At 33.4% G+C, this 16,020-nt stretch overlaps 1 protein-coding gene across 2 annotated transcripts in view; it reads right to left on the minus strand.

Moving 5' to 3' along the window:
- The window catches only part of PIK3C2G (phosphatidylinositol-4-phosphate 3-kinase catalytic subunit type 2 gamma), a 388,390-nt gene that overhangs the window by 214,206 nt on the left and 158,164 nt on the right, over positions 1 to 16,020 (minus strand). For both annotated transcript variants that reach the window (XM_076007629.1, XM_076007630.1), the window contains 2 exons: positions 14,692 to 14,822; positions 5,644 to 5,832 (listed from right to left, as the gene is read on the minus strand). In XM_076007629.1, coding sequence (XP_075863744.1) covers positions 5,644 to 5,832; positions 14,692 to 14,822 — 320 coding nt within the window. The remainder of the gene's footprint in view (positions 1 to 5,643; positions 5,833 to 14,691; positions 14,823 to 16,020) is intronic.

Below are 16,020 nucleotides of genomic sequence, written 5' to 3' on the forward strand. Positions count from 1 at the left end.
TGGTTTGGTGCAAATATTTTTTTGCGAAACATTTTTCCCAGGAAACTGATTTTGGAAGCTAAGGCACTGCCTGTTAAAATATTGCTTTTCTTCCTGAAAAACAATAATTTTATATCATGTGGGATGGTAAGTTCTGGTACCTTGTCAAACTTTTATTTAAGCTTCTGATGTAATCCTCTGATGCCAATTCAGAGTTGCTATTTTTAAATGGATACTTTCCTTGAACTGACTTTTAATTCCTTGGGTAATTTCTGCTCGTTATTAGCAGTTGAATAGTTGTGCCTCTGCATCAGGGTTCAGGAAAATAGCAACCACGTGCCAAGAACCACAGACCTTAGCCCTTGGTCTCTGTTATCCTGACAGCACCTCCTTCTGTAATGGAAGTATCAGTACCCAGGGGGCACTCTCCTGGCACTCAGTAGTGGAAATATTAACACCCTATGGCCCACACTAGGTAAATTAAATTTCATCATGTCTCTTGCTAAAAATAAACTAAAAGGAGATGGTGACTCTTCAGACTGGACTGAGTAAATAGCGATATTAAAAACTCTTCAAGCTGGAAATGGAGCACACCAGCTCTCAAGAGGTTAAGCCGTTTAAAAAATAGATTATTCAAAGGAGGAAAAATATAGATCTCTGAAGAACTCACTATGACAACTCAATAAGCACATACTGTTTGTTCTCAGAAAAGTCAGCTTTTGAATTTAGAGGAGTTGAAAGGTTCATTTCTGGAAACAGCTTGTCCTCAAGGTTTTTAATAGTTCAGTTAAGCTGAGAGTGGGAGTCACAGGATGAGTACAATGGAAATACTCCAACCTTTTCAGTGACCTTATTTGGTGTGTGATAAGGAACTTTCCAGTGTACAAATAAATCAAGATTCAAGTAAGCTCCCTGAATGAGGCTTAATAAACAGCCATGTACTTTGAAACCAGTCCCCATAACCTATAAAAAATCTGATTCTTGAGGAAAAAATAAATTACACAGAAACATCTGAACATGATGGAATGATTAAGCACTGCTATGTATAATTAAAAAAAAAACTGCTTTAGGATAGTCAATATATTTAATATGTAAATAGTCTCGAGTGTTTATATAGGAAAGCTGTAAAACATAGTGGTTAAGATTGGAAGTTCTCATGAATGCTTGGATGGGACTCCCAAATCTTCAACTTACTAGGTCACTTGGGGAAACTTAACCTCTACAGTAAGCCTCAGTTTCTCCATACATACAATTGGAATAAAAATAGTATTTGTCTCATAGTGTTATTATGGACATTAACATGTGATAGTACCAATGGACACTAACTAAAAATTTGATCTGTACATTTAAACTATTAAGTGAGCTAAATATATTTTCAAGATCTGTTTAGTTAAAGAAGGCTCCCTATAAGCAGAATTATACTTAGTTATCAGGGATCAAAGAATATTGAAATTTATCTAGCTAATTCCTTCATTTTATAAGTGAGTAAATGAAGCAGTATTATAATCTCCATTCTACTAAAGATTTTTGTAAGACATTTCATGCACTTTAAATTTTAGAAAATTGTCCCTTAAAGAAATTTTTTTTTTAAGTCAGAGTTTTGCTCTGTTTCCTGGGCTAGAGTGCCGTGGCTTCAGCCTAGCTCGCAGCAACCTCAAACTCCTGGGCTCAAGCGATCCTTCTGCCTCAGCCTCCCTAGTAGCTGGGACTACAAGCATGTGCCACCATGCCCAGCTAATTTTTTTCTATATATTTTTAGTTGGCCAATTAATTTGTTTCTATTTTTAGTGGAGATGGGGTCTCGCTCTTGCTCAGACTGGTTTCGAACTCCTGACCTTGAGCAATCCGCCCTCCTCGACCTCCCAGAGTGCTAGAATTACAGGCATGAGTGCCCGGCCTAGTCGGTTAGAAATTATTCTTTAAAGATACTATATAGATTCATAGATTTTACCTTCACAATATTTTCTCAAATATTTTAAATAGCTTTATTGAGATGTAATTGAAATACCATATAATCTACCACATTTAAAGTGCACAGTTCAATGGTTTTGGCATGTTCCTAAATTTGGCATGTTCCCAAATTTGTGCAAAAAAAAAAAAAAAAGCCACAAAGGAAACCTCATACTCATTAGCAATCATTCCTCAATCCTCCTAACCTGTCCTAGCCCTAGGCTCCCACTGATTGACTTTCTGTCTGTGTAGATTTGCCTATCCTGTACATTTCATATAAATGGAATCATACAATATGTGGTCTCTGTAAATGGCTTCTTTCACATGTTTTCAAAGTTCATCTATGTTGTAGCATATGTCAGTATTCATTTCTTTTTTTTATTGAATAATATTATATTGTATGGATAGAGAACATTTTATTTATCCATTCATTAGCTGATGGACATTTGAGTCATTTTTACTTTTTGGCTATTATGAATAATGCTGCTATGAACATTTGTGCATAAAGTTTTGAATGGGCACTTTTTAAATTTAAATGAAGTATGAGTATTTACTTAAGTATGAGTTTTCACTTAAGAGTAAAATTGTTGGGTCTTTTAGTAACTCTATGTTTAACATTTAAGAAATTGGCCGGGCACGGTGGCTCACGCCTGTAATCCTAGCACACTGGGAGGCCAACGCAGGTGGATCACTCTAGGTCAGGAGTTCGAGACCAGCCTGAGCAAGAGCGATACCCTGTCTCTACTAAAAATAGAAACAAATTAATTGGCCAACTAAAAATATATAGAAAAAATTAGCCGGGCATGGCGGCACATGCTTGTAGTCCCAGCTAGTCAGGAGGCTGAGGCAATAGGATTGCTTGAGCCCAGGAGTTTGAGGTTGCTGTGAGCTAGGCTGATGCCATGGCACTCTAGCCCAGACAACAGAGTGAGACTCTGTCTCAGAAAAAAATAAAAAAAAAAAAGAAGAAATACTCTACTGTTTTTCCAAAGTGGTGGTACCATTTTTCATTCCCACTCGTGATAAATGGTTTTCAATTTCCTCACATCCTAACCAACACTTCTCATTTTTTTGTCTTTTTTGATTACAGTCATTCCTAATGAATATGAAATAGTATTTCAAGTGGTTTTGATTTGTATTTTCCTAATGGCTAATGATGTTGATTATCTTTTCACATGCTTATTGCACATTTGTATATTTTCTTTGGAGAAATATCTATTTATATCCTTTGTGCATTTTTAAAATTGGGTTATTTTTCTTTTGTGGTTGAATTTTAAGAGTCTTTATACATTTTGGATACAGTTCCTTTACTGTTGAGGGTTAGGGTCAAGACATGAGAACCCCAGGAATGGGACAGGACTTTGCCAAAGAGCATCCTGTGGACATATCAGTTGACTGAGCAAAAGCTGCTTGACCTTGAGGGGGACATTCCACTGATCAGGGATGTCTGCAAAGGGACCCTGCCTTGAAGCCTGAGGGCTACAACCTGGATGTCAGCAAAGTGAGAGGCTTTTAATCTGAAGGCAGAGAGAATGATCAAAGGATTTCAGCCCAGCAAATAACAGTAGTTTGCTCTTTTAACCCTGAGACAATATTCCTATCTCTCTCTTGAGTTCATGTCTCAGTAAATGAGGAATTAGACAAAGTAGAAAGAAGTACGTGGTCTCTTTGTTCAAGTTTGGATTATACGCTTTACTGCTAACTCACATGAAATCATTGTAATCTATAACATGAAAAAGAGAATAAAAAAGGATGCTAGATTTCAGTCAGTACTACCTGGCTCACAGGAATGCTGGTGGTCCCCTGACCTCCCTGCACCCTTTCAACTTACTTTGTCTCTCCCACATCTTACAACGCACACTGCCCGGGGACCAGTTATATTGGGGCCATTGAGAACCCCTGATACCTTATCAAATCAATGATTTGCCAATATTTTATCTTACACTGTTGTTATTGTCACATTTTGAACTAACTCTATGAGCTAAGCAATTCAAGAATGACAAAATAATTATGCTGATAGTCTAAGTTTTTCTTCACCAAAAAACAACTAGAATTTAGTATAATAATTTTGCAGATTTTGGCTATTCTTATGTATCTTATTCAGAAAAATAGGTTAAGATTAAGGTAGCAATGAAAACTTGCCTTTTCCAAAAGGATCTTTGAACACTAGCAGGATGAACTGTGAATGATCCCAATGAAACAAATCAATTGTTAATTGATTCTCTTACCATATCATTATTTCACTAATTAATTCAACTCTGCAGGTGATGTATGAAATGAAGAAAATAGATAATGTTATCAAATGGCTTATAATTTAAATGGTAAAATAATATACAAATAATCATAATGTATTTTAGAAAGTGATCGATTCAATATTGGGCAGTTACTACATGCCAGGTATTATTTAAGTCCTTGGGAAACAAAAACACTGACTGAGATTATCTGTTTTGTCTTGAGTAGCTCTGATTCTAATGTGGATGAAAATACACACGTTTCACATGTTGCTTGTAAGCATGCTGTAGTACAATGCAATTCCTAAAGCAATAGAGTAATGTATTAGGCAGAGGTGATCAATTACACATGGCAAGGTCAGGGAAGGCTCCACAGATGACTTAAACAAGGGAAAAGCTTTAAGATCAAATAATAGAAAATATATATGTATATATATACTCCTTTACATATATAAAGGAAGAAGTAGGCATCTGAGCACATATTAGATAATGGAAGAAGCCCCAACACTAATAAAATCTTCTATATGAGGGACACAAAAGATATGTACAAATGTTGAGCTTGAATGATTGAGAAGAAGCTAGTAACTCTTACAAATAATAGAAGGAGGGAAAAAAAATAACCCTCTCTCCCTCTACCAACCCCAGAAGTTTTATGAAGGGCACAAATTTGTAAATAAACTTAAACAAGTCACTTTGAAAGTTCTTTGTGTCACTACATTTCCCCACTTTCTCCTTCCCTCAGGTCTTTGAGAGCAGACTCAGAATAGAGCTGAATTTCACAATTTCTGCCTGGCTCTAGAGATTACAGACTTTATCCATGGTGTCAGTGAGCTGCTGCTATCAAGACAGACTTACAATACCTATTCTTGGCTTTGAATATAAAAGGGAAGCCAAGGAAGAGCTGATAGTTCTGAACTACAGCCAGCTCAGTTACTCCTAGATGCTTGTCCTTAACAAGAAGACATCATTAATCATTAGTCCAACTCCTGCTGCCCCGCACATTTTATTCTGAGAAAGGATCTGGAGAACATATAAGTGATATATTTTTTCTTTTATTCTTATCATCATAAGCGTATTAATTGTACACCTACTAGAAGCAGAGCATTTTGCTAAACTTTGCACACTTCAATAGTAAAAGAAATGGTCCCGATTTTTAAGAGCTTTTTTATTTTGAGAGAAGTAGGAATTTTTTATTTTTGCCTATTTATTTATCTATTCTGTTATTTCTGTAAGAACTGGGCTCTTCACGTAAGAAACTATGGCCATGAATTATACCGCACGTTTAGTACAAGAAACACGATTATAGCTTAGATTTGTTTAAAATTTATATTCATAGCTTACATTTATCTAAAATTAATATCCACAGCTATTGAAATTGAGAACAAACAGAATAGCTACTGAATTAATTATATAGTCCTATATTTTTTCTCTTCAAACAAGTTCTTCTTAATCAGCAATATCATGCTTGTTATGCAATTCTTACCTGGAAGTTAAAAGCCCGAGTACCTCCAAAGGGTCAGAAAATGTCCATTTTCTCAAAATCGTATGCATTTCTGAAACAGTCCTTTCATCCCATCCAGGGGCACTACCCAGGACCAAAGGAAGGGAGCAGTTTTCACTATTGCAGTAGGAGCGATAAAACCATAAGTATCTTCTCTTTTCCTCAGAGAGTCTGAAAAACCAGATTGGAAAGTGTAATTTACTAGAGTTTGCTGCACTAATAAATATTGCTGTAAATACACAGCACAAAACCTTACTGTCGTTCTTTGAATTTTATTTTAGTTTATTTTGGAAAATACGTTCTTTATCTTCTTGGGACAGTTTGATAGGTTATTTTATCAATTTATTTCCTACAAACTTTATTCTTTAGTACAAAAAGAATAATAAACATTCAGTTCAGATAATTCCCATTTATTTTTCCTCACTTTTATCCTTGCCACTTTTTTCAATATGTCATTTTGGTTGGCAAAATCTCTGTCTCCTTTAGGGCAGACCAAGTTTATCTGAATCTTGAAACATGTTCTGTTTAGAACAGAGATAATCCATCATTTACTCTCTTACTTTCTTTACAAATTAATTTAGATACAAGTGAGCTGTGAAGAAATGACATATTTTAATGTTGCGATTTTTTTTCATTTCAAAGCAAGTTTCATCAGAGTTCAGAAAACTCTTTCTTGTTAACTTCAAAAACAAAGATTTCAATTCATCCCTGGATTACTTCTTTAAGATTGCAGAGTTCATGGCATGTTGGGGTGAAAATGTCAGGGATGCTAATTTCTTAGATATTCAAGTGTTTCCCTGGGCAGAGTGGTCTGAAACAGAAGATCTAGATCTAGGACTAGGGGCCTTGACTTCCTGACAATTTATCATGTTTTGCTCACACTCCCGGCAGAAGTATTCAGAGCCACAGTTCAATTGTAGGACAACTTATTTCACATGACAATGGCGTTTGAACACTGTCTCTTCCAAGTCCACACTGTTGCTCAGCTTAAATCAGCCTCAACTTCTGAGAAGGCTAATGAGAAATATTAAAATATTTTAAAGGTCAATGTCTCTACAATTACTTTTGAAACCATCTTTATTTGTAAAATGAAAAGATTGGATTATAGATGATTTTTAAGGTATGTTTAGGTTCTTTTCATATGTTTTCTTACCACCTTTCCCACCAAAAGACCCTCAGAAGACAAAATATCCATAATAAAATTACTAAAGCAAATTTTGTTCTGATTAAATTCCTTTTTTCTCCAACACTTAAACAATGCTTTCCTCTTCTTTTACTGAAGCATAATTTACGTGAAAGGAAATACACAAATTCAGTTCAATAAATTTGGACAAATGCACATACCAGATAACAACCATACCCCTATCAAGACATTAAACAGTTTTTTTCCTGTCATCAGAGGCAAGCACTGGAATGACTTTTTTTTGCTCTAGATTAATATTACCTTTTTTAGAACCTCATAAATGGAATCATAGAGTAAATACCTTTATAGCTTCTTTCATTAGATATAATGTTTAGAAATTATCCATATTGTTGAGTATACCAGAGTTCATTCCTTTTAATTAATGAATATTACTACTTTGTATGAATATACCCCAATTTGCCATCCATTCTCCTATTTGATGGACATCTGTGTTGTTTCCTTTTTGGAGTATTATGAATAAAGGTGCTATGAACATTCGTATGTGCATTTTTGTATGGATGTATTTCTCATTTCTCCTAGGAAATAACTTGGAGAGGAATGACCAGGTTATATATCAGGTGTTTGCCTTTAGAAGAAACTGTGAAAGTATTTTCTGAAGTAGTTGTAAAATTTTACATTATTACCTACAGAGTATGATAGTTCCATTGAAACCACCTTCTTGCTAACTCTTGATTTTTTCTATATAATATTATCCATTCTCATGGGTGTATAGTCATATATCATTGTGATTCTAATTTTCATATATCTGATGTCTAGGCAATTTTTCATACACTATTTCCTTATATCTTCCTTTTTGAAATGCCTACTCAAGTCTTTTTTCTACTTTTTAGTTGGATTGTTTGGATTCATTTGCATGATTTCTTTATATACTCTGCATACAAGAATTTTGTCATGTAAATGTTTTGCACATATTTTTCTCTGAATGTGGCTTGCCTATTCATCTTCTTAATGGTGCCTTTTTTTGAATAGTTTTAAATTTTGATTATGTCCAATTTATAAATTTTTTATAGTTATTACTTTCTTTGTCTATGAAAGCTTTGCCTAATATTCTTAAAACCTAATATTCATTCCCTGATTTTCTTCTGAAAGCTTTGTAGTTTTAGATTTCATATCTAGAATGATAAACCATGCTACATTAATTTTTATTAATATGGGGTAGACATTAGTTCCTTTATTTTTTATAAGGACATTTATTTGTCCATTTGCTGAAAATACCTTTTTTATTTATTGCTTTGGCAGCTTAGTCAAAAATACATTGAATATGCAAATGGGGCTCAAGGCTCTCTATTCTGCACTGTATTCTATTCCATACATCTATTTGTCTATCTTAGGGCCAATACAACACTATTCTAATTGCTGAAAATTTATAGCACATGAATTCATATAAGTCATGAAATCAAATTTTATTCTTCTTTTTCACGATTGCTTTGACTATTCTAGGTCTTCTGCATTTCCATATAAATATTGAAATCAGCTTTTCAATTTCTATAAAATCTTGCTGAAGTTTTCATTGGGATTACATTTTATTTACAGATCAGTTTGGAGAGAATTGTCATCTTAATAACAGGAGTCTTCCAATCAATGGACATAGGATAGTCTTGTATTTATTTAGGTTTTCTTTAATTTCCCTCAGCAAAAACTTTGTACTTTTTAATGTAGAGGTTTTGAACATAATAAATAAAATTTCAAAATATAATTTATTTTCTATGTTTTACTAGAATAGAATTACAATTTGTACGTTGATCTCAAATACTATGACCTTTACATAAACACATTATATGAAAATAGTTTTACTTCTTTCTTTTTTTACATTTTTAAAATTTCTTTTTCTTCACAGAGTACATTGGCTAGGACTTCTACCATAACATTAAAGATTAATGTTTAGAGCAGATGTTATGGCTTTGTTTCCAGTCTTAGAGGAAATGTATTCATTCTTGCATGATTTAACATATTAACTATAGATTTTTCATAGATCACTTTTCAAAGTTGAGAAAGTTCCATTCTATTTCCAGATTTGTGAATTTTTATCATAACTGAGATGAATTTTATCAAATGATTTTTTTTTCAAGTCTATCAAGTTGACATAATTTTCCTGGTAAATCTTCTCATTTTTTTACTTTTACTCTAATTGTTTATATTGAAAATATGTGCCTTACAAACAGCATAAAGTTAGATATTGCTTTTATAATGTAGGCTGACAATTTCTACCTTTTAATTGGCATTTTTAGTTCTTTTCCACATAATGTCATCTTGATATGATTAGGTTTTACTCATTGTGTTGCTATTAGTTTTTCTTTGTTCAAACCAGTTCTTGGACTATTTTCCTCCTTTTTTTTGGTGTCCTTTTGAATTGAGTATTTTTTTTGTAGTTCATTTTTGTCTTCTTCTTGACTTTTAAATGTATTCTTAAAATTTGGGGGGATATGGATTTTCTAGAGATTAGAATATTCTGTTTCAGCATATTACAATCAACCATGAATTCATATTATATTGCCTTACATACTTCCATTTTTACATTTCTCATTCTTATGGAAATCATTATAAATTTTATTTTTATGTATCATAAACCAATCAATATATTGTGATTCACTTTGCTTTAGTTAACCACTTTTTTTTTATTTTTATTTTTTATTTCGGCATATTATGGGGGTACAGATTTTAAGGTTTCAATAAATGCCCATTTCCTCCCCTCCCCCCAAAAGTCTGAGTCTCCATCATGACCATCCCCCAGATGGTGCACATCTCACTCATTATGTATGTATTATACCCGCCCCCTCCCACTCCCCCCTGGCCAATACCCTATTACTGTAGTACCTATGTGTCCACTTAGGTGCTACTCAGTTAATACCAGTTTGCTGGAGAATATATCTGGTGCTAGTTAACCACTTTTTAAAAAATTAATAAATATATAAATAAAAGCATTTTTATTTATCTACCTGTTTTATATTTTTGGTGCTTTTCATTTATTCTTATAGATTAAGAATAAGTTATGAGTTTCCATCTAGTATCATTTTCTTCCAGCTTGAAGTGCTTCTTTTAAGATTTCTTATAGGACAGATGAACTGACAGTAGATTAACTCAGCTGCATTTTCTTGAAAATGTCTCCATTTGGTCTTCATTTTTGAAATATAATTTTACTGTTACTAGAACTCTAAGTAAAGTTTCTTTCCCTTTTTTAACACACAAAGATAATATTCTACTATATTTTAGCTTGCTCTGTTTCTGATGAGAAGCTTGAAGTTAATATTATACATAATATTGTCACATTCATATTACAGTAGTTTCCTTATATGCAATTTTTTCATCATTTTCTGATGTTTTAAGTTTTTATCTTTATCTCTAGTTTTCAGTAATTTGACTATAATGCATGTAGGTGGTCCTTGTGTGTATGTGTCTGTGTGAGTGTGTGTTTGCTTAGGCGTTACTAAGCTTTATATACCTATAAGTTGATTTTTTAAATTAAATTTGTAAAATTTGGCTATCTTTTAAATTAATTTTTGCTTAAACACTTCACTCTTCCAGGTGTGTCTGATGTACCTGTGTCTTATATTGCTTGATATTGTCCTTCAGGTCATGAGGCTTTATCATTAGTTTCAGGATTTTTTTTTTTTTTTTTTTGTATCTCAACATGGATAATTTCTATTTCTCTGTCTTTAAGCTTACTCCTTTTTTTTCTGCATTAAGCAATCTATTAAACCCATTCAATGATATTTTTTAAATCAAATATTTTAGATATTGTGTTTTCGATTCTTAAATTTCCATTTCTTTATTGAGACTCTTCATTTGTTCACTCATGCATATCTTTTTAAAACATCATTAAATGTCTTTATAATAGCTGTATTGAAATCATTATCTGCCAGTTGAAAATTCTCTGAATCTGTTTCTATGAATTGCTTCCCCTGAGAAATTAGGCTATGCTAATATTTTCCTGATTCTTCCCAATAATTTTTCCAATTACTGGTTGCATGCTAGACATTTAGAATGCTATTGTTGTTGAGAGTCAGCATTCTGTTATCTTTTGGGTGTTAAAGCTTTCAAATATTTTAGTAGCCAGTTTAATTATTAGAAGATCAGCTTGATCTTTTTGAGACTTGCCTTTATGATTTGTTAGGTTGGGACTAATATAGTTCCAAATCCAGGGCTAGAGTAGACTTAATCCTAACATGCATTTTTCTGGTTTCTTTATTACATGTCTGGGATGTTTTGTGAGCTTTCTATATTCTTAACTGGTCAGAATTTCTATGTCTTCCAGCACTGCACAACCTTTCACATCTACTTTTATTTACACCCTCTGTACCGATTCTCATCCAGGCTCTGGAAAATCTCTACCTGCTCACGAGTAGCTTAGTACTCAAGTCCATATTTAAGGAGACCTCACAACAGATTTCTGTAGCTCCTATTCTGCCCATCTTCCTTTTCCCCAGTAATGAAACTGGGGAAAGATTGTTCCCTTAAAATCTCTAAAGATTTTAAGCAACCTCATTGGACTCTGATTTCTGCCTTTTCTTCTTCTTTTTTTCTTAAATCTCAGGAAGACCTGCATATTCTTCTTTGGTTTTCCTTCCCAGAACCTTGCAGGACGAACAAGGTGTAGAAAGTGTTTTCAGGCTGAAAAACACTTGAATCATGAGGCTTACCTCAAGCCCTTTGTTCAATTTCTGAAAACAGATAATTCAAATTTATTTTTTGTTGTTGTTATAATTCTTTAAGTAAGGGATACTAGTCTAATACTAGGTACTCTTTATGTTAGAAGGAAAAGCATTCATTTCTTTCAAAACAAAATGCTTTTGTATCTTCCATTCTGGGGTCTTGTTCATATTTGAAAGCCCTCTTTTGGTTGTTTGATGAATTTGAAAGAAGGAATAATTAAGCCACCAACTAAATGATAAAATGTGGTATTTGGAAACTGAGGTTATTCTGATTCTAATGTAAGTTTTACCACATTGAAAGCTGTCCTCCATCTGTTTTCGTGGTCTAGAAAAAAACTGTGCGGTACTGTACTTAACATGAATAATTGTGTTTGTGTGGGTAAAACAGAGGAAAATGATGCTTATTTTATGTATATTATTAACTTAAATAGAAACTGAAGTATGCAACAAGTAGAATTCCCTGAGGTTAATTTAAACACACAAACTTCTAATATTTAATGATAGTTACTGTGGTTATTATTTATTAGTTTTGACCTTTTTTGTTTGAACATGTTCAAAATTTCAAAGCATTGCATCTTTTTCATATGCAAAACATCTCTCATTAAAAATATATTAGCCTTTTTTATGTGACACAGATGTTAAATGTAAGACTTTATAGTTTTGAGTAAGATTTAAAAAAAGCTGTTTCACCTACTTAAGATGACAGTAGTCTAGTATGACAATGGATTGTCAATATACATCTCACGAGAACTATGAGAAACTTCTACCTTCTCCAGTTCTTAAGGTTACCTTTTATTCCAAAAGCTATGCAAGGGCAATTCAGTCCTTATAGCATATTTGTTTTACACTTATTATTTATCAGGCACATCATATCACAGTAGTCCCCCATCTTTTTGGTACCAGGGACCAGTTTCATGAAAGACAAATTTTCCACAGATGGGGGTTAGGGAGTGGGGATAATTTCAGGATGATTCAAGTGCATTACATTTCTTGTGTACTTTATTTCTATTATTATTATTACATTGTTAGATATAATAAAACAATTATACAACTCACCATAATGCAGAATCAGCAGGAGCCCTGAGCTTGTTTTCCTGCAACTAGACAGTCCCATCTGGGAGTGATGGGAGTGACACCCAAAGTATGTTTCTCACTTGCCACCATAAAGCCTGCAGCTTAATTGTCACTTGCCACTCACTGGTAGGGTTTTAATATGAGTCTGCAAGCAATTGATTTATTATGGTCTCTGTGTAGTCAAACCTCTCTGCTAATGATAATCTGTATTTGCAGCTGCTCCCCATTGCTGGCAGCATTGCCTTAGCTGTACCTCAGATCATCAGGCATTAGATTATAATAAGAAGCACACAACCTAGATCCCTTGCATGCACAGTTTACAGTAGGGTTCACGCTCTTATGAGAATCTAATACTGCTGCTGATCTGACAGGAGGCGGAGCTTAAGCGGTGATGCAGGTGATGGGGAGCGGCTATAAATGCAGATGAAGCTTTGCTCCCTTGTGTTGCTCACCTCCTGCTGTGCACTTGGTTCCTAACAGGCCATGGTCCGGTGGTTGGGGACCACACTTTATAGCGCTGGAAACATAATTATAAACAAGATAGCCAAAAATAGGATTTTTGCTTTCCCAGTTCTTACACATTAATGAGGGGGATAAGGAACAGACACTTGAATGAGCAGGATAATAGCTGTGTTCACATAAAGGGTATATGGTAGAGAGTAAAGGGAGAAAGACTTCATTAGCCATGGTCAAAAAAGGCCTCTTTTAGAAGATGACATTTAAGTGAAAACCTAAAGGATGAGATGATTTTGTCATGTGAACTTAGGAAAGAGCATTTCAGGCAGAGGGAACACCACATAAAAGGCCTTCAGATGGGAGCAGGACTAGCAGATGTGAAATATATGAGAGAGACTGATGTCACTGGCTTTAAGTGAATGAGGAAAAGGGTAATATGCATTGAAATTATTGAGCAGGGCAGTAACAAGATGACTGAAAACGAAACTCTTGATCACACTCAGTGCCTCAGGATGGGATTCCTCCATCCAGAAAATGACTTTAACAGCTGCCCAGATGATCAGCTCAAAACCTTGGAATCTCCGTTGACTTAGCTTTGATTCCCTGGTTTCTCAGTTGACTTCCTCCCTAATCCCAATGAAACCTCAAGTCATGTCTCCTCAACTTCCAAAATATTTCTCCCAATTTTAGCCACTTCCATCAATGTCCACTGCTATCATCTTCGTTTCAGCCATCACAAGCTCTTGCCTAAAATGATCCATTAACCTCCTTGCTGTGCTGCTTGTTTCTACTCTCACCGCCGTACAATCCATTCTTCAACTTGAAGTCAAAGGGATCACTCAAAAAGAGTCTTGTGATCACATATTTCCCCCGTTCAAAACTTTTAAATAATTTCTCACTCTCAAAACAAAATGTTATCATGTTATATATCTTATAACAATATAAGTTACTTTCTTAGTTTTATGCCTTTGGCATGTTATTAATGAGCACAACCAGCTGTGACTTGCATATTGCCAAGCAGGAAGTCCAAATGACACTAATTCCCTTACAGTTCTTCCTGGGATTTCGGTTTTATTCAGAGAATTGCTGTTGTACAAAGTACTGCTTAGTCACTAATTTAGTGCTATTTAAATATGATTTATTTTTGTGCTTCTTTTATTCTGCCATGATAACTAAATATTGCTTTTTCCGGTTGACTAAAACAATTTCCTGCCTCCTTGAAGGATGATTAAGCAATGGTTTATCAATGCTATATGATGATATTTATCTAATCACTCTAGGCTTTGTTATTTTGAACTGAATGATTTCCAATCTTTTTGCTTTTTTTTAGTCTAAAGTTAAAGTTGCTAAATATCACAGGGAAAAAAAATCTTTAAAAGCATACAAAATTACTTATTTACTTCCTAAACATCAATTGATCATTCAAGAAGCGTGACATTAGGAAATGAAAAGAGTTATATGGGAAGGAAGGCTCATTCTTTGAAGATATGTGTCCTTTAAGTATGATTGATGATATCATAAACAGCAGGCAAAATTAACTCACAAGACTAGATTACCATCATAAAAAGCAGGCAAAATTCATTCACAAGACTAGGTCACCATCATAAACAGCAGGCAAAATTCACTCATACGACCTGGGTCACTTACAATAAGGGAGATTGTTTCTGTGAAAGTCTGGCAATATGTTTTAAACACTCTTTTGGTGGTTCTTCAAGATGAGCTCTTGTCTCTTCATAATCAGGTTTTATATGCTCCCACCCAGTAGCTGGAAAATCAATCTGAAACAAAGAAATGATTTACTATGTATTGAAGATACCTCAAAATGCATTATTAATTTAATAATCTCTATTTTAGGCTTTTAGAAATGAAAGAATATCTTTTATTTTTTTCTGTGTTATTTATTATTTTAAAATAATTTTTAAAAGAATCATTAAATTTTGGATTTAGTATTTAAGTATACATGACATTTGGCCAATTATTTATACAAATGGTACAGATTAGTCATCTGTAATGTTGTCTGAGGGAAAATGAAAAAAACAATAAAATGTATAAACTTTTCAGAAAGCTAAATTCATTACATTTTTGATTAATGCTACAATTAAATCCTTTCTACATTTCAGTTTTAAAAGGTCTTTCTATTATGAAATGATGAGATTTAAAGATGATTCTAACTTTTTCGTGAAATCACTTGGGAAAATAAAAGAGTTAAACTATGTTAGTCTGGTCTCTATTTATGAAATTTGTAAATCTGGGAATCATTTTGTAGACATGAGAGTGAAATATTCTCTGATAAAAACTTGTTTTTCTAGTATATAACCAAATAGAATATTGTTGCTTTGATTCAGTGTTCAGATTTATAGACAGTTCTAGAATCTATGCTTTCTTTTTTCCTGAGTCAATGAGTTTTCCATTAAACCATCTTTCACTGATAGCCTGATTCTAGTAAATAAAATAATGGTTAACAATAAAGGATAGTTTCAAACTGTGTAAATGAGCTGTATATTTTAGGGCTTCATATATTTGCTTAAGGTAATCATACATTTTTTCATTTTAACATATAAAAAATCACGGAATTTAATTTTCTTTGCTGAATTATGTCAGACAGGAATTTCAGAGAAAATTAAGGAACATGGTGAAGTAGAGTGTGTTAACAGTTAGAAATGCAGTTTAATCTATTTGAGTTCTTATTTATTTGAAAAAGTTTTAGTAATTTCATTCCATAATGGCTAAAATCTGTTGCAATTCTTTTTTATATAACCTTTGTTATAATGTATTAATTATTACTCAACATGATAAAAAAATGTAATATATAAGGTAAAAGTAATATTACAGTAAATTTTCTCTTTTGACAAAGATTAATCATGAAAGATTAATTTCCGGCCCCCAGAGGGAAAGGCATCTATTACTAGCAGGTTACATGTTACTCTTTATGTGCACAAATATTTTCAAATAGCATTTAATGAGCTAGTACAATTT

This window comes from Microcebus murinus, chromosome 10 (assembly GCF_040939455.1).
Source record: "Microcebus murinus isolate Inina chromosome 10, M.murinus_Inina_mat1.0, whole genome shotgun sequence".
NCBI classification, from domain to species: Eukaryota; Metazoa; Chordata; class Mammalia; order Primates; family Cheirogaleidae; genus Microcebus; species Microcebus murinus.